Source organism: Heptranchias perlo, chromosome 1 (assembly GCF_035084215.1).
Source record: "Heptranchias perlo isolate sHepPer1 chromosome 1, sHepPer1.hap1, whole genome shotgun sequence".
Taxonomy (NCBI): domain Eukaryota; kingdom Metazoa; phylum Chordata; class Chondrichthyes; order Hexanchiformes; family Hexanchidae; genus Heptranchias; species Heptranchias perlo.
The window spans coordinates 108672302-108698147 of record NC_090325.1 but is presented as its reverse complement, the minus strand read 5'-3'; the positions used below and the strand labels follow the sequence as shown (position 1 = coordinate 108698147).

The window sequence follows — 25846 nt, the reverse complement described above, 5'->3', positions numbered from 1 at the left end:
AACTGGAGGACTCCAGTTGAGTATTGAACACAACTAGAAGACTTGAAATGTTATCTGTTTCTTTCTCCACAGATGCTGCCTCACTTGCTGAGTTTTTCCAACATTTTCTGCTTTTAATTCAGATTTCCAGCATCCGCAGTATTTTGCCCAATTCTGGACACCACAGTTTAGGAAGGACGTGAAGGCCTTAGAGGGTGCAGAATGGTTTCAGGGATGAGGGACCTCAGTTATGCGGAGAGACTGGAGAAGCTGGGGTTGTTCTCCTGACAGCAGAGAAGGTTGAGGAGATTTGCCAGAAGTGTTCAAAATCATAAAGGGTTTAAATGAAGTAAATAAAGAGAAACTGTTCCCATTGGTGGAAGGGTCAAAAACCAAAGGGGACAGATTTCAGGTAATTGGCAAAAGAACCAAAGGCGACACGAGGAAAAACTTTTTTACGCAGCAAGTTGTTATGATTGGAATGCGCTGCCTGAAAGGGTGGTGGAAGCAGATTCAATCGTGGCTTTCAAAAAGGAATTGGATAAATACTTGGTGGGAGAAAATTTGCAAAACTATGGAGAAAGAGCAGGGGTATGGGACTAACTGAATTGATCTTACAAAAAGCCGGCACGGGCTCGAGGGGCCAAATGGCCTCCTTCTGTGCTGTAACCAGGCTACAATTCTATGAATTAAAACCCTATTGGTAAGGTAAATGCTTATAATTAAATCATTGGATTTGATAATGATGCTTGAACATTACTTTAAGAAAAATGAATAGCACCATCAGCTCCATCTGTAATTAATTTGAATAGCAATGCCAATGACATAAGGTGAGCTGGAATTGTTTACAATTTGAATTAGGATGTTTGATTAAAAAAATGTGTGCAATTCAAAACAAGTGACATATTTTCAGGTTGGCAGGATGTCTTATCGCCTAGAAAAGTAGAATGAGTGAAGTATTACCTCATTGAAGTAGGCGATATAATCAATGTTGTCAATGCCGGTTTCAGTGAAATCCTGAAGACTCTTTTTTGCCTCCTCATCCAGTATTACTATATTACTTAAATTCACGTCAATGTTGCTGAATTTGTCAGTCAGGTTAGTTGTATACTGAAAAATAACCACATGCCATAAAAAAAAATGTAGATTTGAACAACTTTCACATATTCCATAAGTTCTGTTCCATTTACTACATACAAAATTTCACAATTAAAAAGCTGCGATCACATAGTCAATGTTTGTGCACGCAATGTTTGCTTTGTCTAGACAGGCATAACTGCATAACTCAAAACTGTCTCTCCCAAACTATTACAAAGCAAAACAAAACACCACAAATTCCAAAATTAATGTTTTGAGCTTCAGGTATTTGACCCAGCTGCACATTTGACAATCTCCTCCGCTATATCATGGTGCAAGTCGAACTTAGTATTTACTCATTCATTACAACTTTTGCCATACTGATCATACTACTAAATTAAGCGCTTTTGCAAACTATTGTCCAGTGTTTTTTTTATTGCAATGACTCCTAAATTTATAGAAATACCAGCTAGACCCTGCTAGGATTTACTGATCTGTAGATATTTCTAGGACTACAGCTGCTCCTATTTCCTGGTGGTAGGTTGAGCATCACCATGCTGGCCGAGGGACGATTTTAACCCATCCCACCCAATGGGAATTAAGTGGGTGAGCGATTAAAATCGTAAAAATCAACTTACTGTCCCATTCTCACCAGAAACCCACCGACTGCCATTTTAACTTGGGAGCTGACTCAGGTCACAAACACACCTGCTGGAAACAGGCTGGTGCCTCTTTAATAAATAAAAATTGGGGTCCTATGACGTTATTAGGACACAGAAGCGATTTTAACTGGGCGGGTCAGAAATCCCACCCAGCGACAAACCCGCTGAGTAAAGACCATGGTGGGTAGGGCGAGCGCAGGGCCAACAGTGGCCTGCTGTCTCCCGGAAGAGGACCAAAGTCCTGCTCCTCTTGGATCCACGTTCAGGTAAGTTTTTAAAAAACTTTTAACATAACTTTTGGATGGTAGCCTTCAGCCTTCCCTTTAAGGACCACTGGTTTGGCTGCTGTGCGCCTGAGATAATTGACCGCAGCATGTCAGTTCCCAACATATTTCACAAAGGGGCCTGAAATGGGAGTTAGACCCCTGATTTGCATGAGCAATGGGTCGAACAACAGTTTCAGGCAGGAGCTCTGGATGACGACAGAGCACCCTAACCATTGTGGCATGGGGTACACTTCTGGTGCAGACTGAGTGCACACACTGCATGCCATATTAGACCCTTCAATGCCTGTTTCTCACCCAAAAAACGGGCCCTGCGCAATCAAATTTCTAGGCCCTCTTCATTTTTTAAATTGCGAGAGGAACACACTCCAAAATGATTTCTTCCTTTTCCTAAGGTATACATCCGATAGAAATAAAACAGAGAAGGTGGACAACTCTCCCTCACATCACTGTAAAGCGAGTAAAACCTCGTGGGATTGGCATCTGCAAACTGACTGACATGACTGGAAGGTGGATTTTAAGAATCACTTAACTGCAGGCACTCAGGTATTTAGGATCTGTGTGCTATTGTGAGTAATGGATTTCCAAGGCAGTTCTGAATTTGCAGTTTGCCTCTGACTCTATTCTCCCCCCCGCCCCCCTACTCCTTACTCACCCTGATTGAGCACTCATTGCTCATCATAGGTGCTTTTTGTGCTTATTTTCTCCGGATGAAGGAACAGTTGGATGGAGAGAAGCAGCAGCCCCCCTCATCAACCATGACAAACAGCAAGTGGGCCTGATAGAAGACAACAGGTGAGGGAAGGCTGTTTGTAGAAAGCTGTACCCAGCTCACAGGTCAATAGGCTGAGTCAGTTTCTTGGGATATCTCTGACGGGCAGTGCATGAAAAGGCTGCGCTTCACCAGGCAGGTTGCTGCTGACCTCTGCAGCCTGTTGTACTAGAACCTGTCTGCTGGACTAGAGGACCCTGCTTTGCCTGTGTTTGTAACAGTCACCGCTGCCCTTAACTTTTTCGCCACGGGCTCCATCCAGGCTGCTACAGGGGACATCACCCACAGGGGACAGCTGCATCAAGCAGGTCACCAATACCTTCATTGCCAGAGCAAACCAGAATATTAACTTCCCAATGGATGCCAACAGCCAGAATGAGCCCACTCTGGGATCTGCATCCCTCACGTCCACAGCATATTACACAATACTCATGTAGCCATCGAGGCATCAGAAGACGAGGCAGCAGTCAACAGGAAGGGCTTCCACTCCATCAACGGACAACTGGTGTTTGATCACCACAGAAGGATAATGTAAGTGTGTGCCGGTTTCACTGGCAGCTGCCACCACACCTTCATTCAGAGACATTCATCCATCGCTCCACTTTTTCACCTACCCGAGAATGTCAGAAGATGGCAGCTGGGAGACAAGGAATACCCTCTACACACATGGCTCAACCACCCTGCCTGAACAGCACAGATACAATCAGAGCCATAGGATCACCAGGAACAACAAAGGGCATAGAATTGGCATGTTGAAGCAAAGATTCTTACGTCTTGATTGCTCTGGGGGCTCCCGACAATATAGCCCAGACAAAGTGAGTCGCTTCATTGTAGTTTGTTGCATTCTATGCAACCTGGTAATGCAAAGATGATTGGAGTTGAAGGAGCACAGTAACAAGAGGCGTTGTCAGATGAGGAAGAATTGGATGAAGGCGACAAAGAACCACAAGAAGGAGAGACAGCACAATGCATTGCAGCTAGAGGGGCCAGGGAGCAGCTGACGGAACAGACTACAGAAGATAAGTGACTCCTTGAAAGCCCCTATCTATTCGGTTCTCCATTCTGTCCAAGGTGCACGCTTGTTTCTCCATGGTGGAGCCCACAGTCTGCATGGCAGCTGTCTGAGCTTCCACCAAAGCTGCAAAGGATGTGAACATTGACTCCTGTTGTGAGGGCCCGACTGCAGCATCCTTGGAGGTGGATACACTTTCCAATGTAGACTGCAGAGTGCTGGTGCCATGCAAGATGACATCATACAGGCTGGAAGCAGACTCCTCCACTCTTTCAGCTATGGTGGTGAAACTCCTTGGCAGGCCTTCCTATATCTGATACGTGTGAAGCAAGCAGTTTTCTTCTCATTGCAGGGTGTGTGAAGTCCACTTCTCTGTACTCCTCAGCAGAGGTGGGAGATGACCTCATCCTCCAGAAAGCTGTTTCCTGGGCTGTCCCTGCCACTGTTCACTAGTACTGGGTGCTTCACCACATGTAGGTCCCTCTAACTCACTCTCTAACCCAGGCCGGGTGCAAGTCTCTGTCCGCACTTGGAAGTACATGACTGCCTTTTTCTGAAGGATTCTCCTCCTCTAAGGTGCCTTCTTCAATGGGCTGTGTCTTCTAAGAAGGATCTACAGGCAAGAGAAAAGGGCTAAGAGATAGAATGGCACTGAGAGGCTGGACAGTAGCAGAGAACCGGCATCACATGCAGATTAATGTAGTCAAGATGCCCGATTGAGCATTATTATGAGGTTCATGAAGGGGTGCAAGTAATAGAGACCCTATTCAGAGAATGCCCAGTCTTGAAATCTCCTATTCTGAGAGCTCTGCAGGGGCTGCTGATTGCAGCACTTGCTGCTCTCCATTGGAGAGGTTCGCGATGTTGGCTGGTCCTCCCCCTGGGTCTTACTCCTCTCCCTTCTGCTGCGTGCCGTTTCGTCCTGCAGAAAGAGAGGGCGAAAGTTAGTGAGTGTCCCCTACAAGGGAGAGGGGAACATGTGTGGGGCTTCTGCTTGTTGTGCGCATGCTGAGAGGGAGAAGAAACAAGCAACAAGAAGCTAGCTGGATGGGGGAGGTGCTGAACGCGAAAAAATGTGTCTGGAGTGTGAAGTGAAGAGGAGCCATGAGAGAAGTTGGTGATTCTGCAAAGTCTATCAAGTGAGAATAGAATTCTGCAAGAGGTTGCTGTGAGAAGAGCATGGAAGAGGTGAGTGTGTGTCTGTGATAAGAATGAGGGGTGGTATGGGGGGTGTGCCCCTGTGCTGGGTGCTGAAAGGTGTGATGAAGGGAGGAGAGGGAATTGTTCAGAGTCCTGGGGGAGGATGGAAAGGACTACTGCCATGTGTTCTTGAGAGAAGTGGAGAGCTGTACTCACCCTTACTACTTTTTGTGGCCACTGAAGCGCTTCCTGTACGGATCCAGGTCCTGGGGTGATGCTCCTGGAGCTGACAATCTCAGCAATGTCTCTTCATGGCTGGTGCAATTGATGTTTTGGGATCCTCCCCTCACTGTCTGGAAAGAAAACTCCCCTCCTCATCTTGACATCTTCCAGTAGGACCTCCAGGGAGGCTTCAGAGAAGCTAGGGGCTTGTCTGAGACTCAAGTCGATACGGTTTCTTCCTTCAACACTCTAAAGCGAAATCTTCCAATAGGGAATGCAACCTGGCTTTAATAGGTGCATTCCCGCTTTAAATAGGCCTCTGGCTGGCCTGCCTAAAATTGTGCTGCCAAAGTAGGTGGGTTTCCTATTTTGTCAGTAAATCAGGCCCATGAGATGATATTGAGGCCTGGAAGTTAAAATACCGCAGGCCTGTTTTCTGGTGCAGCGGGACAGTTTCTAACTCACCTCACCACTCACTGTCCAAAATCTGGAGTTAACATTGAGGTCCAAATACCTCTTACGAATCCTAATTTAAAAGTATGTAATCAAATGGTCAAAATGAGTTCCAACAATTCAATTGGGCATTTTGAAATTGAAAAGCGAGTTTCATTATGTTGACAGGAACACAGCTTATGTCACCAAGCGCCTAAACCTGAAGCTTATTCTTGTAGTCAATGTAACCCTTAAGTAAATGCAGAGTGAAGGGTAGACAAAACAATTAAGAAAAGGCCTGTTTCATAAAATACTCACTTTAAAAACAGTTCCTTAGGCAAACTATACAAAGTATTTATTCACCCTCACCCCCTTTTTCCAGATATAGACAGGAAAACAAACTTAAAAACTACACTGCTCGAGTCAACATTTCAGTTGTGAAAAAGTGTTTCTCGCCGCAAGTGCTGCAGTGGTAGATCAACACAAGTTAAATGCTTGCGATCCTCCACTTTTTTTTTTATTCGTTCATGGGATGTGGGCGTCGCTGGCAAGGCCGGCATTCATTGCCCATCCCTAATTGCCCTTGAGAAGGTGATGGTGAGCCGCCTTCTTGAACCGCTGCAGTCCGTGTGGTGAAGGTTCTCCCACAGTGCTGTTAGGTAGGGAGTGCCAGGATTTTGATCCAGCAACAATGAAGGAACGGCGATATATTTCCAAGTCGGGATGGTGTGTGACTTGGAGGGAAACATGCAGGTGGTGTTGTTCCCATGTGCCTGCTGCCCTTGTCCTTCTAGGTGGTAGAGGTCACGAGTTTGGGAGGTGCTGTCGAAGAACACTTGGCGAGTTGCTGCATTGCATCCTGTGAATGGTACACACTGCAGCCATGGTGCACCAGTGGTGAAGGGAGTGAATGTTTTGGGTGGTGGATGGGGTGCCAATCAAGCGGGCTGCTTTGTCCTGGATGGTGTTGAGCTTCTTTAGTGTTGTTGGAGCTGCACTCATCCAGGCAAGTGGAGAGTATTCCATCACACTCCTGACTCGTGCCTTGCAGGTGGTGAAAGGCTTTGGGGAGTCAGGCGAGTCACTCGCCGCAGAATACCCAGCCTCTGACCTGCTCTTGCAGCCACAGTATTTATATGGCTGGTCCGGTTAAGTTTCTGGTCATGTTGGCCCCCAGGATGTTGATGGTGGGGGATTCGGCGATGATAATCCCGTTGAATGTCAAGGGGAGGTGGTTAGACTCTCTCTTGTTGGAGATGGTCATAACCTGGCACTTGTCTGGCGCGAATGTTACTTGCCACTTATGAGCCCAAGCCTGGATGTTGTCCAGGTCTTGCTGCATGCAGGCACGGACTACTTTATTACCTGAGGGATTGCGAGTGGAACTGAACACTGCGCAATCATCAGTGAAGATCCTCATTTCTGACCTTATGATGGAGGGAAGGTCATTGATGAAGCAGCTGAAGATGGTTGGGCCTAGGACACTGCCCTGAGGAACTCCTGCAGCAATGTACTGGGGCTGAAATGACTTGCCTCCAACAACCACTACCATCTTCCTTTGTGCTAGGTATGACTCCAGCCACTGGAGAGTTTTCCCACTGATTCCCATTGACTTCACTTTATTAGGGCTCCTTGGTGCCACACTCAGTCAAATGCTGCCTTGATGTCAAGGGCAGTCACTCTCACCTCACCTCTGGAATTCAGCTCTTTTGTCCATGTTTGGACCATGGAGGGGAGGGGTGGAGGACTCAGGTGGGGTGGAGTTTAGATTGATAAAGAGAAAAGACAAGGAAATAGTACAGGAAAGTGATGGGGGTAATGATAAACAGAGTGGGTCAGGAAGGGACAGAGCGTACAAACATAAGCGTGCACGAGCAAATGGGGCCGGGGAGGAAAGAATGGTAAAAAGACAAAATTAAAGGCACTTTATCTGAATGCGCGCAGCATTTGTAATAAGATGGATGAATTGACGGCACAAATAGGTATGATCTTGTGGCCATTCCAGAGATGTGGTTGCAAGGTGACCAAGGTTGGGAGCTAAATATTCAGGGTTATTTAACATTTCAGAAGGATAGGAAAATAGGTAAAGGTGGTGGGGTAGCTCTATTAATGAAGGATGAAAATGGTATAATGGTGAGAAATGATCTCAGCTCAGAAGATCAAGACGTTGAATCAATATGGGTGGAGGTAAGAAATAGCAAGGGAAAGAAATCACTGGTGGGAGTAGTAGATAGGCCCACCAACAGTAGCTACATTGTAGGGCAAAATATAAATCAGGAAATAAGGGGGGCTTGTAAAAAAGATAAAGCAATCATCATGGGCGATTTTAACTTTCACATAGATTGGACAAATCAAATTGGCAAAAATAGCCCTGAGGAGGAGTTCATGGAGTGTATTCAGGACTGGTTCTTAGACCAATATGTCAGGGAACCAACCAGGGAACAGGCCATTTTGGATCTAGTAATGGGTAACAAAACAGGATTAATTAATGATCTCAAAGTAAAGGATCCATTGGGAAGCAGTGATCATAACATGATAGATCCTCGCTCTCAAACTGGATGTGAAATTCTAAGGTCTGAAACTACTGTATTAAACTTAAATAAGGGCAATTATAAAGAAATGAGGGCGGAATTGGCTAAAGTGGACTGGGTAAACAGATCTGATGATATGATGGTGGATAAGCAGCGGCAAACATTTAAAAAGATATTTTATGATTCGCAACAAAAATAAATCCCTGTGAGGAGGAAAGACTCCACAAAAGGGGTGAACCAACCATGGCTAACGAAGGAAGTCAAGAATGGTATCATGTTAAAAGAAAAAGCATACAACATGGCAAAGATTACTGGTAAGCCCAAAGATTGGGAAAACTTTAAAAACCAGCAAAGGATGACTAAAAGAATAATAAAGAGGCAGACAATAAATTATGAGAGTAAACTAGCAAGAAATATAAAAACTGACAGTAATGACAGTAAAAGCTTCTACAAGTATATAAAAAGTAAGAGGGTAGCTAAAGTAAATATTGGTCCCTGAGAGGATGAGACTGGGGAAGTAATAATGGAAAACAAGGAAGGGGCAGAGGAATTGAATAGATATTTTGTATCTGTCTTCACAGTAGAAGACACTAATAACATACCAATAATAGTAGAAAATCAAGGGACAAAGCGGAGGGAGGAACTAAAAACAATCACTATCACTCGAGAAAAGTACTAGGTAAACTAATGGGTCTAAAGGCTGACAAGTCCCCTGGACCTGATGGCTTGCATCCGAGGGTCTTAAAGGAAGTGGCTACAGAGATAGTGGATGCATTGGTCGTAATCTTCCAGAATTCACTAGATTCTGGAAAGGTTCCAACAGACTGGAAAACCGCAAACTTAACACCCCTATTCAAGAAGGGAGTGAGACAGAAAGCAGGTAACTATGGATCAGTTCGCCTAACATCTGTCATTGGGAAAATGCTAGAATCCATTATTAAGGAAGTAGTAGCAGGACATTTGGAGACTCATGATACAATCAAGGAGAGTCAACATGGTTTTATGAAGGGGAAATCATGTCTGACAAACTTATTAAGAGTTCTTTGAGGAAGTAACGGGCAGGGTGGATAAAGGGGAACCAATGGATGCAGCAGATTTGGATTTCCAAAAGGCATTCGATAAGGTGCCACATAAAAGATTACTGCACAAGAGCTCATGGTGTTGGTGGATAATATACTGGCATGGATAGAGGATTGGCTAACAGAAAACAAAGTTGGGATAAAAGGGTCATTTTCAAAATGGCAATCTGTAACTGGTGAGGTGCCGCAGGGATCAGTGCTGAGGCCTCAACTATTTACAATATAGATCAATGACTTGGATGAAGGAACAGAGTGTCTTGTGGCCAAATTTGCTGATGATACAAAGATAGGTGGAAAAGCAAGTTGCGAGCAGGACACAAAGTGTCTGCAAAGGGATACTGACAGGTTAAGCAAATGGGCAAAAATTTGGCAGATGGAATATAATGTGGGAAAATGTGAAGTCATTCACTTTGGGAGGAAAAATAAAAAAGTTAAAAATATATTATTTGACTGGAGAAATACTACAAATGCTGCGGTACAGAGGGATCTGGGTGTCCTCGTACATGAAACACAAAAAGTCAACATACAGGTGCAGCAGGTAATCCGGAAGGCAAATGGAATACTGGCCTTTATTTCTAGGGGAATGGAGTATAAAAGCAGGGAAGTCATGCTACAACTGTACAGGGCGCTGGTGAGACCACACCTGGAGTACTGCATACAGTTCTGGTGTCCTTATTTAAGGAAGGACATACTTGCATTGGAGGCAGTTCAGAGAAGGTTCATTAGGTTGATTCCGAGTATGGAAGGGTTGTCTTATGAGGAAAGATTGAACATTGAAGTTTAGAAGTTTATTCAAACATACAAGATTCTGAGGGGACTAGATAGGGTAGATGCTGAGAGGATGTTAACCCTCATGGGGTAATATAAAACTAGGGGGCATAGTCTCAGAATAAGGGGTCGCCCGCTCAAGACAGAAATGAGGAGGAATTTCTTCTCCGAGGGTCGTGAATCTTTGGAATTCTTTACCCCAAAAAGCTGTGGAGGCTGAGTCATTGAATACATTCAAGGCTGAGTTAGACAAATTTTTGATCAGCAAGGGAGTCAAAGGATATGGGGAAAGGGCAGGAAAGTGGAGTTGAGATAAAAATCAGATCAGCCATGATCTCATTAAATGGCGGAGCAGGCTCGAGGGGCCGAATGGCCTACTCCTGCTCCTATCTCTTATGGTCTTACGGCTGTAATGAAGTCTGGAGCCGAGTGGTCCTGGCGGAACCCAAAATGAGCATCGGTCAGCAGGTTATTGGTGACTAAGTGCCGCTTGATAGCACTGTCGATGACATTTTCCATCACTTTGCTATGATTGAGAGTAGACTGATGGGGCAGTAACTGGCCGGATTGGATTTGTCCTGCTTTTTGTGGACAGGACATACCTGGGCAATTTTCCACATTGTGGGGTAGATGCCAGTGTTGTCGCTGTACTGGAACAGTTTGGCTAGAGGCGCTGCTAGTTCTGGAGCACAAGTCTTCAGCACTACAGCCGGAATGTTGTCTGGCCCATAGCCTTTGCTGTATCCAGTAAACTCCAGTGTTCTGCTGTAGCAGGTTGCTGAATTAATGTCTGTCACTTCCTTTCTGGAAGGCCGAAGAATATTTAAATAACGGGAAATCTGTCCGTAGCTGTTATTATGCACCAACTATCAGTTGGCATCACAGCAGTATTTAACCAAAGTGGAGTGTGAAAGAAGAAAACCCAAGAGGTAAAAATGCCTTCAACAATAAAGGTGTTTCACACTTTAGATAACATTTTCTCAACTAGGAACATAGGAACAGGAGTAGGCCATTCAGCCCCTCGAGCGTGCTCCGCCATTTGATAAGATCATGGCTGATCTGTGATCTAACTCCATATACCTGCCTTTGGCCCATATCCGTTAATACCTTTGGTTGCCAAAAAGCTATCTATCTCAGATTTAAATTTAGCAATTGAGCTAGTATCAATTGCCATTGGTGGAAGAGAGTTCCAAACTTCTACCACCCTTTGTCTGTAGAAATGTTTTCTAATCCCACTCCTGAAAGGTCTGGCTCTAATTTTTTGACTGTGCCCCCTACTCCTAGAATCCCCAACCAGCGGAAATAGTTTCTCTCTATCCACCCTATCCGTTCCCCTTAATATCTTATAAACTTCGATCAGATCACCCCTTAACCTTCGAAACTCTAGAGAACATAACCCCAATTTGTGTAATCTCTCCTCGGAACTTAATCCTTGACATCCGGGTATCATTCTAGTAAACCTACGCTGCACTCCCTCCAAGGCCAATATGTCGTTCCAAAGGTGCAGTGCCCAGAACTGCTCACAGTACTCCAGAGGCGGTCTAACCAGGGTTTTGTATAGCTGCAGCATAACTTCTGCCCCCTTGTACTCTAGTCCTCTAGATATAAAGGCCAGCATTCCATTAGCCTTACTGATTATTTTCTGCACCAGTTCATGACACTTCAATGATCAATGTACCTGAACCCCAAAGTCCCTTTGGACATCCACTGTTTTTAAACTTTTTACCATTTAGAAAGTACCCTGTTCTATCCTTTTTTGATCCAAAGTGGATGACCTCACATTTGTCTACATTGAATTCCATTTGCCACAGTTTTGCCCATTCACCTAATCTATCAATATCCCTTTGTACTTTTATGTTTTCATCTACACTGCTTACAATGCCACCAATCTTTGTGTCATTGGCAAACTTAGATATGAAACTTTCTTTGCCTTCACCTAAGTCGTTAATAAATATTGTGAATAATTGAGGCCCCAAGACAGATCCCTGCGGACTCCACTAGTCACATACCGCCAATGTGAGTACCTACCCTTTACCCCTACTCTCTGTCGCCTTTTGCTCAGCCAACTTCCTAACCAAGTCCGTACTTTTCCCTCGATTCCATGGGCTTCTATCTTAGCTCACAGTCTCTTATGTGGGACCTTATCAAATGCCTTCTGGAAGTCCATATAAATAACATCCATTGACATTCCCCTGTCCATTACTTTAGCAACCTCTTCAAAAAATTCTATCAGGTTTGTCAGGCACGACCTACCTTTCACAAATCCATGCTGGCTCTCTCTGATTAACTGAAAATTCTCGAGGTGTTCAGTCACCCTATCCTTAATTATAGACTCCAGCATTTTCCCCACAACAGATGTTAGGCTAACTGGTCTATAATTCCCTGGTTTCCCTCTCCTTTCTTAAAAAGCAGAGTGACATGTACAATTTTCCAATCCAGAGGGACAGTTCCTGAATCTAGAGAACTTTGAAAGATTATAGTTAGGGCATCTGCAATGTGCTCACCTACTTCCTTTAAAACCTTGGGATGGAAACCATCTGGTCCTGGGGATTTGTCACTCTTTAGTGCTATTATTTTCTTCATTTCTGTTGTTTTACTTATGTTAATTTTATTGAGTCCCTGTCTCTGATTCAATATTAGTTTTCTTGGGACTTCCGGCATGCTATCCTCTTTTTCTACTGTAAATACTGACGCAAAATAATTATTCAACATGTCCGTCAGTTCCCCATTGTCATTGACAACATCCCCACTTTCAGTTTTTAAGGGGCCAACACTGCTCCTGACCGCCCTCTTTTTTCCTAACGTAACTATAAAAGTTCTTCATATTGGTTTTGATATCCCTTGCAAGTTTCTTTTCATACTCTCTTTTTGTAGCTCTTACTATCTGTTTTGTGACCCTTTGTTGATCTTTGTATCTTTCCCATTCGCCAGGATCTGTGCCATTTTTTGCCTTTTTGTATGCCCTTTCCTTAAGTCTTATACTGTCCCGTACCTCTTCAGTTGTCCATGGCTGTTTTTTTTGGCAAGTAGAGTTCATGGCCCTCAGGGGAATAAACTGATTCTGTATCACGTTAAATGTTTCTTAAAAAATTTCCCACTGATCATCAGTCGTTTTACCTATTAACAGATTTGCCCTGTTTACTGCGGACAGTCTCTGTCTCATCCCATTGAAGTCGACCGTACCCAAGTCTAGAATCTTAGCAGCTGATTCACTTTTTTCCCTTTCAAACACTACCATGAACTCTATCATGTTGTGATCGCTATTGGATAGATATTCACGCACAGTCAAGCTGTTAACTAAATCTGGTTCATTACTCATTACTGAATCTAGTATGGCTTTCCCCCTTGTTGCCTCTAGGACATACTGCTGCAGAAAACTATCCCGGACACATTCAAGAAATTCACTACCTTTCTGACAGTTGCTAGTCTGCTTTTCCCAATCTATGTGAAGGTTAAAGTCCCCCATTAAGACCACTATGCCTTTCTTACACGCTTGTCTAATCTCTGCATTTATACAATCTAGCACTTCAGAGCTGCTGCCAGGGCTCCTATACACAACTCCCACTATAGTCTTCGATCCTTTCCTATTTCTCAATTCAACTCATAAGGTCTCTGTTGGCTGCTTACCCCTCGTTACATCCTCCTTTATCATTGAAGTGATTTCATCTCTTATCACTAAGGCTACTCCTCTCCCTCTTCCATTTTCTCTATCTCTCCTGTAGACCTTATAACCCGGTGTATTTAGTTCCCAATCCTAACCATCCTGCAGCCATGTCTCAGTAATAGCTATCATGTCATACCCTCCAATTTGAATTTGTGCCTGTAGTTCATTTAATTTATTCCTTATACTCCGTGCGTTTGTATATAGAACTCTTAGTTGGGCCACACACCCTAGCCTGACCTTCAACTTTGATGCTGGGTTAATTGCTTTACACCTTCTAGTTTTTACTTTATCTGTAGTGCCTAAAGTACACTTTCTTTCTGCTGCTCTACGCTTTTCCCTTTCACTTGTTCTTGAACAACTATTTGTACTATTTGTATTGTAATTTTCCCCTGGGTCCTCCCCTCTCTTGCTTCTCTCAACTTTACTCTCTTCTGACTCCCCGCTCAGGTTCCCATCCCCCTGCCACTCTAGTTTAAACTCTCCCCAACAACAGTAGCACTGAGCTAACACAGGCCACCTTGTGTTAGGCCACCTTGTGCTCTATACAAAGTCCATGCCCCATTTTACCAATGAAAAAAATTACGACACGATGTCGAAAAGCAACAAAAAATTAAAAACAAGGTTTTGATGCCTTCATCTCCGCAACCCCAAAGCTTATCTCTTTTCAACATCCTGAAATGTACTTTGAAGAACGTATTGCTAAAGGAAACATCTTTATATCATTTTGCCCAGAGATAACACCAATGTTTTTACTTACTGCACTGAGATTTAGATCGATAGCGTTGAATAAGTTTTGTAGCTGGAAAGCTGAATATATTCCTTCATTTTTGTGGCATTTGCTGCACGAAATAAAAAAAATACACTGAGTTAATGCTCACACCCCAAGTGCTTTTTTATATATAACCCACTAAAGTGGTTCTGGAGTGGTTTGGCTAATGGTTATCATTGTTAAGGTGCATGTTGCTGCTCTTGGTCATTGGGTCATCTCCAATATGCCATCCCATTTTAAAAGAGTGCTAAAGTACTTCAGTGTTGTCATACAAACTTGAATACGTTAAAAAAAAGCTATAAAATTAAAAACCATTTGGGATAGAGCCCCTCAATAAAGCCCCTTGTGAAAAAAAAAACAACTATAAATACACCAACATAGCCCTTGGATACAATTTTTTTTTATTCGTTCACGGGATGTGGGCGTTGCTGGCAAGGCAGGTATTTATTGCCCATCCCAAATTGCCCTTGTGAAGGTGGAGGTGAGCCGCCTTCTTGAACCGCTGCAGTCCGTGTGGTGAAGGTTCTCCCACAGTGCTGTTAGGAAGGGAGTGCCAGGATTTAGACCCAGCAACGATGAAGGAGCGGTGATATATTTCCAAGTCAGGATGGTGTCTGACCTGGAGAGGAACGTGCAGGTGGTGTTGTTCCAATGTGCCTGCTGCTCTTGTCCTTCTAGGTGGTAGAGGTCGTGGTTTGGGAGGTGCTGTCGAAGCAGCCTTGGCGAGTTGCTGCAGTGCATCCTGTGGATGGTACACACTGCTGCCACTGTGCACCGGTGGTGGAGGGAGTGAGTGTTTAGGGTGGTGGATGGGGTGCCAATCAAGCGGGCTGCTTTGTCCTGGATGGTGTTGAGCTTCTTGAGTGTTGTTGGAACTGCACTCATCCAGGCAAGTGGAGAGTATTCCATCACACTCCTGACTTGTGCCTTGTAGATGGTGGAAAGGCTTTGGGGAGTCAGGTGAGTCACTCGCCACAGAATACCCAGCCTCTGACCTGCTCTTGTAGCCACAGTATTTATGTTTAAGTTAAGTTTCTGGTTAATGGTGACCCCCAAGATGTTGATGGTGGGGGATTCGGCAATGGTAATGCTGTTCAATGTCAAGGGGAGGTGGTGAGATTCTCTCTTGTTGGAGATGGTCATTGCCTGGCGCGAATGTTACTTGCCACTTATCAGCCCAAGCCTGGATGTTGTCCAGGTCTTGCTGCATGCAGACATGGACTGCTTCATTATCTGAGGGGTAAATTAGTTCATACTGCTACAGATAAATATTTACATTTGGTAAAAAACTGTCCATTTTCCCTCATGGTACATTAGTTTTTTAAATTTCCAACAAGTCTCAAGTATGTCATCCAACAACAACAACTTTCATTTATTAATACCTTCAACATAGGAACCCCAAGGGGCTTCGTAGCATCAGATGCCGTGAAGCGGAGGAAAGCAGCTCCTGAAGAGCTGCAGTACCCTGAACATATCGGAGAAAACGTTAAGTTTTCTTCACATAGGAGACGTGGTGTCCCTCTGCGCCAAAGGCACTATTAATGACTATCACCACCTTCACGTGAAGTTTCCTGGTTCAGTCATCCTGGGGTGACAATGCGAGGCACAGTCAATTGCTTCAGCATCCCCCAGACTTGGTTTGAAGGGGTGGGAGAAGAAAACCGATCAAGTTCCACTCCTGGTCATTGCTGACTGATCCTTACATATGTATGATGTGGAGATGCCGGTGATGGACTGGGGTGGACAAATGTAAGGAATCTTACAACACCAGGTTATAGTCCAACAAATTTATTTTAAAATCACAAGCTTTCAGAGATTATCTCCTTCGTCAGATGAATGAATGAAAAGGTTCTCAAATCGCATATCTTATACTATGTTGGGACAGCATCACACCAATCAAAAGGTGTCGTTGTTATTCAAACAGGCCAGTCACGGAGAACAGCACGTCCCAGTACACTAGATATACATTGTGTCGATTACACAGGCAGGCAGAAAGAAACTCAAAATGGCAAAGAGAGAGAGAGAGAGAATTTTAAAAAACATAATTTTTTTCCCCCTTTTTGCTGGTGGGGTTACGTGTAGCGTGACATGAACCCAAGATCCCGGTTGAGGCCGTCCTCATGGGTGCGGAACTTGGCTATCAACTTCTGCTCGACGATTTTGCGTTGTCGTGTGTCTCGAAGGCCGCCTTGGAGAACGCTTACCCGAAGATCGGTGGCTGAATGTCCTTGACTGCTAAAGTGTTCCCCGACTGGGAGGGAACCCTCCTGTCTGGCGATTGTTGCGCGGTGTCCGTTCATCCGTTGTCGCAGCGTCTGCATGGTCTCGCCAATGTACCATGCTCCGGGGCATCCTTTCCTGCAACGTATGAGGTAAACAACGTTGGCCGAGTCACAGGAGTATGAACCATGTACCTGGTGGGTGGTGTCCTCTCGTGTGATGGTGGTATCTGTGTCGATGATCTGGCATGTCTTGCAGAGGTTGCCGTGGCAGGGTTGTGTGGTGTCGTGGACGCTGTTCTCCTGAAAACTGGGTAACTTGCTGTGAACGATGGTCTGTTTGAGGTTGGGTGGCTGTTTAAAGGCGAGCAGTGGAGGCGTGGGGATGGCCTTAGCGAGGTGTTCGTCGTCATCGATGACGTGTTGAAGGCTGCGGAGAACATGGTGTAGTTTGTCCGCTCCGGGGAAGTACTGGACGACGAAGGGTACTCTGTTGGTTGCGTCCCGTGTTTGTCTTCTGAGGAGGTCTATGCGATTCTTCGCTGTGGCCCGTCATATCCCGATCGACAGTTCCGACGGGCCACAGCGAAGAATCGCATAGACCTCCTCAGAAGACAAACACGGGACGCAACCAACAGAGTACCCTTCGTCGTCCAGTACTTCCCCGGAGCGGACAAACTACACCATGTTCTCCGCAGCCTTCAACACGTCATCGATGACGACGAACACCTCGCTAAGGCCATCCCCACGCCTCCACTGCTCGCCTTTAAACAGCCACCCAACCTCAAACAGACCATCGTTCACAGCAAGTTACCCAGTTTTCAGGAGAACAGCGTCCACGACACCACACAACCCTGCCACGGCAACCTCTGCAAGACATGCCAGATCATCGACACAGATACCACCATCACACGAGAGGACACCACCCACCAGGTACATGGTTCATACTCCTGTGACTCGGCCAACGTTGTTTACCTCATACGTTGCAGGAAAGGATGCCCCGGAGCATGGTACATTGGCGAGACCATGCAGACGCTGCGACAACGGATGAACGGACACCGCGCAACAATCGCCAGACAGGAGGGTTCCCTCCCAGTCGGGGAACACTTTAGCAGTCAAGGACATTCAGCCACCGATCTTCGGGTAAGCGTTCTCCAAGGCGGCCTTCGAGACACACGACAACGCAAAATCGTCGAGCAGAAGTTGATAGCCAAGTTCCGCACCCATGAGGACGGCCTCAACCGGGATCTTGGGTTCATGTCACGCTACACGTAACCCCACCAGCAAAAAGGGGGAAAAAAATTATATGTTTTTTAAAATTCTCTCTCTCTCTGCCATTTTGAGTTTCTTTCTGCCTGCCTGTGTAATCGACACAATGTATATCTAGTGTACTGGGACGTGCTGTTCTCCGTGACTGGCCTGTTTGAATAACAATGACACCTTTTGATTGGTGTGATGCTGTCCCAACATAGTATAAGATATGCGATTTGAGAACCTTTTCATTCATTCATCTGACGAAGGAGATAATCTCCGAAAGCTTGTGATTTTAAAATAAATTTGTTGGACTATAACCTGGTGTTGTAAGATTCCTTACTTACATATGTCGGCACTGCACAAAGACAGGATTGGGAATGACTGTAAATCGCTCCCGTTGAATAGCCTGCTAAAACACGCCGTCCAGGCTCACACGTGAATAGCAGCCACTTGGCAAACCTGGATCCCTACCCCAGCATGAGTTTACCTTTGAGAGAGAAGGCGGCAAGGAGTAACCCCCCAAAACAAGCATTAAAACTTAGCACTAGGCATTTGTATCTGACCTGTAAACACTCTGAAAAGTGAGGTTTGTATTGGATTTGGAAAGCAGAGCCCCAGAAAGGAAATCTTTCCACTGTGAGTTCAACAAATAGGGGGTATCCAGAACCTTAAAGGTACAAAAGTAACAGATTTAGACAAATATTATACTTCAGCTACAAAAATTTTGATTTTCCAGGCATCACATGTAATTCGAACCTTTTAGTTTGGGATTGTAGTCAATACCAGCTTGAAAATTCTCAAACTGCATTTTAGAAATATAAACATAAACATTGAATAAAAATGGAATTACTACTTCTGCTGAGACTACTACAGCCTTTTCACATAAAATTCCATGTTTCTTTGAGAGATTTCCAGCTTTCTGCATGATGAATTTTTCTTCAGTGAATTATTGTAAAATGTAAAAATTCAGAATGGCTCACTAAGAGAGTTTCAAGCTTACAGGAGGCAATATCAGTAATATTTTAATATTTTAAACAAACAATAGCTGCAAAGGCTCCAACCCGTGTCATGCTGAATCCTATTTGATACCAAATTTTGGTTCATATTAAGAACAATTTCCATTTATACAGCATCTTTAACGTAATAAAATGCCCAAGGCACTTCACAGGACCAATTATCGAACAAAATTTGACACGAGCCACATTAGGAGATATTAGGACAGGTGACCAAAAGCTTAGTCAAAGAGGTAGCTTTTAAGGAACGTCTTAAAGGAGGAGAGAGAGGTAGCGAGACGGAGAGGTTAAGGGAGGGAATTCCAGAGCTGAGGGCCTAAGCGCCCAAATACATATTTTTCTAACAAAAGGGCCCAAAATTTGGCCAAAAATAAACACCAAAAGTGGAGTATGCAATCAAACAAAAATCCATATTTCTGGTTGACAACAAAGCTCTTCTATTTTACCTTAAATAAACTGTTGTCTTTTAAAGACTGACAAGCGAGTTTTTCCACATTCCCTCCTGCAATGAAGGTGGCCAAAACTACCAGCATCAAAAGCCAGGAGAAGATGAAGCTGACCCCAACTCCACTAAAAGAAATCACAGATTTGAAAAGGTTTTTAAAACTTTGAAATGAATATTATAATGAACATGTTTTTTCTCCAAAAGGCAACAATTCCATATTACATACATTTGTCGATCTATGGGACTGAAGTATTTTAAATATTTTGCTGTAATATTAATGAATTCTTACGCTATAAGAAGGTTGCCTCCTGTGTTTGATACACAGCCTCTTGTGGTTGGAGAAGCATGCTTGTCAAAGCCACAGGATCCACAAAGTAAACCAAGATAGTTGAAAGCAAGGATAAGTACCACTGAACAGCAGAGTGCAACACCGCCAAGCCATCTATAAAAAGGACACACACGCTGAGATCGCTTCTATTTTTAATAGTTGGAGAAGCATGCTTCTCATGTCAGATGCTTAAAACTCAACAAAATGGAAATTAAGACCACGTATGATTTTAAAACTTGCATAGAATGGTACAAGTCATTCAATGGGACTGTAAACAAATTTAAGGCACACAGTTCCTTCGTTACTTTGTTTTATCTGAAACCTCGAGATGTGGTAACAATGAATATGACACTTGATTCCTCCCTCATGTGAGCAGCAAATACATCTGGAAACATACAAGCTAGGTTTAAGAGATATTGAATTATTAAAATAATGTGCTAAACATTTTGCAAATAATTATGTTTAAGCTTTTTTAAAAAATGTCAATGTTGGAATCTTATAATGGATGTGTTAATACTGTTGTGTTGGAACTGTTGTGTTGAAGGTAAGCTTGAGAAAAAAAACCTACCTGTAGAAATCGTACTTTTCCAAATGTGGAAGATACTCGTGAAAGTATCTCTGACCCTGATTGAGATATGCAGCAGAAATATTGACTATATCATCAATAACAGCCTTCTTACGAAAACTTGAAATGTTCTCTCCAACTTGATTGAGTATACTCTTTACATCTGAAACAAAGGGCAAATAATATAAATCTGCACAGATACATGTGCGCACTCCATTAACTGTACCATTCTATCATTACAACTGCTGACTGAAACAGATGGAACACGCTCATGGAAATGCACTATGCACCATGGCATGGAGGGCACATCCTTTTATTGCCATATACAAATATACACTTTCATTGAAACACCGCAACTGAAAAAGTGTACAGAAGACTCAAGAGAATACAGTATTTACCAACACCACGAGACAATGTAAATGGGTGTTTACGTAAGGCTTCTATCGAATTGGTCATGAGTTTAAAATTTCCACATAGTAAAAGTGGTTTATTCAATGCACCCACAGTTTAATCGTTCTGTTTTCCATCACAAATGAGCAGAGGCTAACATGTTAAAATTCATGTGAATTCATCAGTTTTCCAGAAACATAGTTCATGACACTGAACTTTTTTTTAAAAAAAGACATTTAGTGCAGCTTCTGCAAACAGATTGCTTTGGAATTAGAAAATGGCGCATCACAGGCAAACACACAAAAATGCGCAGTATGTCACAGATTTTACAAACTGTGCTTAGGTTTTGCTTAAACTCACGAGGAAGTGCTGCAAAAATGAAATGAAGCTGCCATAAACAAGAGAAATACACCAGAAAAAAGTTTAATACAAATTAATTGAAAAATCGTTCTAAGCCAATGCTCTTTTGCACTCGTATGTTCCACAAATTTCTCTTCCAGTAAACTATCAGTTAAGCTACTGAATGTTACCACTCATTGTTTATTTAAGCAAAAGACAAATTAATGCACAAAATCAAATTGCAGAGAATTAAATTTTGCTATAGCTGTACCTGATGAAATGGACTTGGTTTCCTTTTGAACCACTTCTGGAGTATTATTAAACGCTGAATATCCCTAGAATTACATAAATAACCAAATTTTAACGTGTGAACCAACAGTGCAAATAGCTATTTTTATTATGTTCTCAGAAGCACCAGCAAAAAATGATATAATTTAACATAATTGGTAAAAAAAAAATCCAGGGAGGAAATGAGAATTTTTTTTAAACCCAGTGAGCAAGCAAGAATTAATTTGACTTCAATCATTGTTGCACCCACAGTACTGATATATACAGACATAGCCTCGTTAACAATCAATTATCTTTCAGCTGGGGAGGGGGTATGGCAGTCCATGGCAAGAAAATTTAGCCATTCCATATAAAACCCCAAACATGCATGGTAAATCTCAATCCAATTTTCCACTGTGTATGTGTAGGGGAGGGGACAGAAGATTTGTTCGATATCCTTCAACTAATAATTCTTGCATACTGCAGGTATTGAGACATTAAGTGTACTGATACCCTACAAGAACTTTTGAAAAAAATACTTTAAAATTAATTCAAGTTCAAAATTAATGAGTTTTTAAACAAAGCCCAGTACATTTTCAAAACCTCATTCCAAGTATGCATAATTTATATACATTCAAATTATTAGTTGAACCCTATTTTAGCTGTAAATTTCCAGTGTATACTTTAAATAATCAAGCCATCTACTGAAATTATTCAAGTCACATTTCCACACATCAACTTTTACTAAATTTCCACCTAAATGTAGCAACCAAAATCCAAGACAAAATATATTATCTTCCAATTATTACCATTAAAACAAACCTGCATGTCTGCTTTAAAATTAACATAATACTTTCAAATTCACTAGAAGCATAAACAGATAATTACACATATGCAGACATGCATACTGATCACATATATGCATTCATATCTTAAATACACAAGTATTACACAAACACATAAAAGAACCAAGTATTGAACTAGAAATAACATTTGTTATTTCCAAATGTCAGATGTAATTTACTGTTATGGATTCTACACAACCAAGGGAGGTGACTGGTCACAAGGAAAACCAAGGATGATCAGGCTCTGCCATCCACTTGTGCAAAGTATTTGATTACTCCATCTGACCTCAGTTCCATTCTTAAATCATCCATATTTTTTTTGAAGGAGTTAACGAACATAGCACAGATCTATTCCGCACTTGTCTGAGCACACAAGATGCAGCTACACGTACATAATGTTACACAAGCACAAGGACATGCATCTCAGCTTCGAGCACCTGTCAATTTCAACGTCATCCAAACTCTCCCTCACTAACCCTGATTTGCTACCACTACTTTAAAATCTCCTCCACTATTTTTCCACAAACTTTTTCCTCTGTCAATCACAGAATCATAGAACGGTTATGGCACGGAAGGAGGCCATTCGGCCCATCAAGCCTGCATCAGCTCTCTGCAAGAGCAATCCAGCTAGTCCCACTCCCCAACTCTTTCCCTGCAAATTTTTCTCCTTCAGGTACTTATCTAATTCCTTTTTGAAAGCCACAATTGACCCTGCTTCCACCACCCTTTCAGGCAGTGCATTCCAGATCCTAACCACTCGCTGCATAAAGAAGTTTTTGCTCATGTTGCCTTTGGTTCTTTTGCCAATCACGTTAAACCTGTGCCCTCTGGTGCGCGACCGTTCCACCAGTGAGAACAATTTCTCTCTATCTACTCTGTCTAGACCCTTAATGATTTTGAATCTCTATCAAATCTCCTCTCAACCTTCTCTGCTCTAAGGAGAACAATCCCAGCTTTTCCAGTCTATCCATGTAACTGAGGTCCCTCATCCCTGGAACCATTCTAGTAAATCTCTTCTGCACCCACTCTAAGGCCTTCACATCCTTCCTAAAGTGTGGTGCCCAGAACTGGACACAATACTCCAGTTGTGGCCAAACCAATGTTTTATAAAGGTTCAACATAACTTCCTTGCTTTTGTCCTCTTTGCCTCTATTTATAAAGCCCAGGATCCCGTATGCTTTTTTACGGGTTTCTCAACCTGCCCTGCCACCTTCAACGACTTGTGTACATATCCCCCCAGATCTCTCTGTTCCTGCACCCCCTTTAGAATTGTACCCTTTAGTTTATATTGCCTCTTCTCATTCTTCCTATCAAAATGTATCACCTCCTACCAAAATGAATCATGGCTGTTTCTAAGTTCACCCATTGCAGATTCCCTTGAACAAATTGAAAGTCATCTGAAGAAATTGTCATTCGTCTTCACAACCAAAAAAAGCACACCCAGGTAATACATAATCTTTGGAATACAAGATTCATCTTTAATACATCAATTTTGGTTGCAAAATAGGCACCACATGAATCCTGGCAATTACAGGCCAGTCAGCCTAACGTCTGAAGGAAACTTTTAGAGACAATGGGCTAGAAATTTGGCTGTGTAGCACCCGTTTTTCAGGCGCCACACAGCCTCCTTAGGTCCCAAAACGGCATCTGGAATGCACGCGCATGCTTCTAGCGTGACGTGCACCGGACACCATCTTGGTAAGGCGCAGATAACGAATGCCGGCATTCGTTATCTGCGTGGATCAGTGTGCAACGCTGATTTAAATAGCGACACACCATTTTGGCACATAACGCTGCAGCCAACATACTGTCTTAACCACGACCAGCTGAACATGTCAGACGGCCCAGAGGTCCCCCCCCCACCCCGCCCACCAGCGCTATTTAAACGGACCATGCAGGATTTACAAGTTAGTTGCTGGATTATTGCTTCTGGCTGCCGAGACATTTGTACCTGTTTTTGGAGATCTCCTATACTTGAATACTAGGACTAAGGGAAACAGCCTAACATTTAGAGCCAGGACTTGCAGGAGTGAAGTTAGGAAGTGCTTCTACGTGCAAAGGGTGATAGAAGTTTGGAACGCTCTTCCGCAAACCTTGGTTCATGCTAGCTCAATTGTTAATTTTAAGCCTGAGATTGATAGATCTTTGTTAACCAAGGGTATTAAGGGTAATGGGGCTAAGGCGGCTATATGGAGTTAGGTCACAGATCTCAGTGAATGGCGGAACGTGCTCTATGGGCTAAATGCCACTGCCACTTGCTGCCTCCTGTTATGCACCGCGTTCTTCTGCAAGAAAGCAGGACATGTGTCGGTGAGTGTCCCGCAGGATGTTTGGGTGATGTGCCCGTCATGGTCAACTAGCTGCCAGTGTGTGCGACCTGTGAGTTGTGGGTGTGCGACTTGCAACAGTGGTCATGTGTGATGGTGAGAGGAAGCATCTGATTGGAAGAGTTGAGTACTGATTGAAAGCGTTTGTTGGTATGTGGGTAATGGGGGATGTAGTGTGTGGAGCAGTGAATGCGACGAGTGGTGCAGTTGGCAGTTGCACTTGACAGTTGACCTCACTCACCTTGACCACTCGTGTCAAAGCATTGAACTTCTTCCTGCACTGCATCCATGTTCGTGGTGCTATGGGCCTGGCATTGACCATCCACTACTGCCTCCCACTGAATCTTGAGCATACGTCTGGAGGGCCTCTTGTCCCCCCTGCGGATATAGGATGCCCCACTTTCTGTCCACCTTTTGCACCAAGGTCTCCAGTGTACCAGCAGAGAACCTTGGTGCACACTCTCTCGCAAGCCTGGTACAAACTCAGATCGGCAGATTGGTGAGGTCTGGCGTGCAGATTGGAGGATGTGGGATTTAGTAGTGCGCAACCTTTATTCAACGTTTTAACATAACTCATCAGTTTGTAAACATAGGGACAGGACCTGCACCCATGTTTTACACGTGCGATGTCACCTGTATCTTATATTTTGGACTTTTATATATGGTGCAGCCTGCCTTTGAGACGTGCAAGCAACTAACGCGAGATTTGGCCCCCCTGCTTGTGAGAACATCGCAGCTAAGCCTTCTTGCTGCGTTTCAATCAGGTAAATGAGGCAGCACGAGTCTCATGTGCTGCCTGCATCGGAACCACCGGGTGGGGGCCAATCGCGCACTGCGATGCCTGCGCCCGGATTCGGGGGTTAACCAATTTAGCCCCCATTAATCCAGGACAAAATTAATTGGCACTTGGAAAAGTATGGGCTAATAAATGAAAGTCAGCACAGATTTGTTAATGGAAATTCGCATTTGACTAACTTGATCCGAGCTCTTCGATGAAGTAAGGGAGAGGGTTGATGAGGGTAGTGCGGTTGATGTTGTGGACATGGACTTTCAAAAGGCATTTGATAAAGTACCACATAATAGATTTGAGCACAAAATTAAAGCCCATGGGATTAAAGGGACAATGGCAGCGTGGATGCAAAATTGGCGTAAGAACAGAAAGCAAAGGGTAGAGGTGAACGATTGTTTTTCGGACTGGGGGGAAGTCAACAGTGGTTTTCCCCAAGAGTCAGTATTAGGACCACTGCTGTTTTTGATATACATTAAATAGCCTGGACTTGAGTATTGTTTGGAGCTGACACAAAACTCAAGTGTAGTAAACAGTTAGGAGGATATTAACAGACTTCAGGAGGACATAGACAGACTGGTGAAATGGGCAGACACATGGCAGATGAAATTTAATGCAGAGAAGTTGTGAAGTGATACATTTTGGTAGAAATAAGGAGAGGCAATATAAACTAAAT

The 25846-nt window shown here is 43.5% G+C and overlaps 1 protein-coding gene across 4 annotated transcripts in view; it reads right to left on the bottom strand.

Annotated features, from left to right (window-relative positions):
• LOC137324798 (prominin-1-A-like) overlaps positions 1 to 25846 on the bottom strand; it is a 168329-nt gene that overhangs the window by 36836 nt on the left and 105647 nt on the right. For all 4 annotated transcript variants that reach the window (XR_010963722.1, XR_010963723.1, XM_067989519.1 and 1 more), the window contains exons 9-15: positions 21216 to 21279; positions 20219 to 20378; positions 19612 to 19764; positions 19324 to 19447; positions 18428 to 18531; positions 14380 to 14461; positions 943 to 1089 (exon numbers count right to left, since the gene is read on the bottom strand). Coding sequence is in view for 2 of the 4 variants with exons in the window: in XM_067989519.1 (XP_067845620.1) it covers positions 943 to 1089; positions 14380 to 14461; positions 18428 to 18531; positions 19324 to 19447; positions 19612 to 19764; positions 20219 to 20378; positions 21216 to 21279 (834 nt within the window). In the remaining 2 variants the exon portion in view is untranslated. The remainder of the gene's footprint in view (positions 1 to 942; positions 1090 to 14379; positions 14462 to 18427; positions 18532 to 19323; positions 19448 to 19611; positions 19765 to 20218; positions 20379 to 21215; positions 21280 to 25846) is intronic.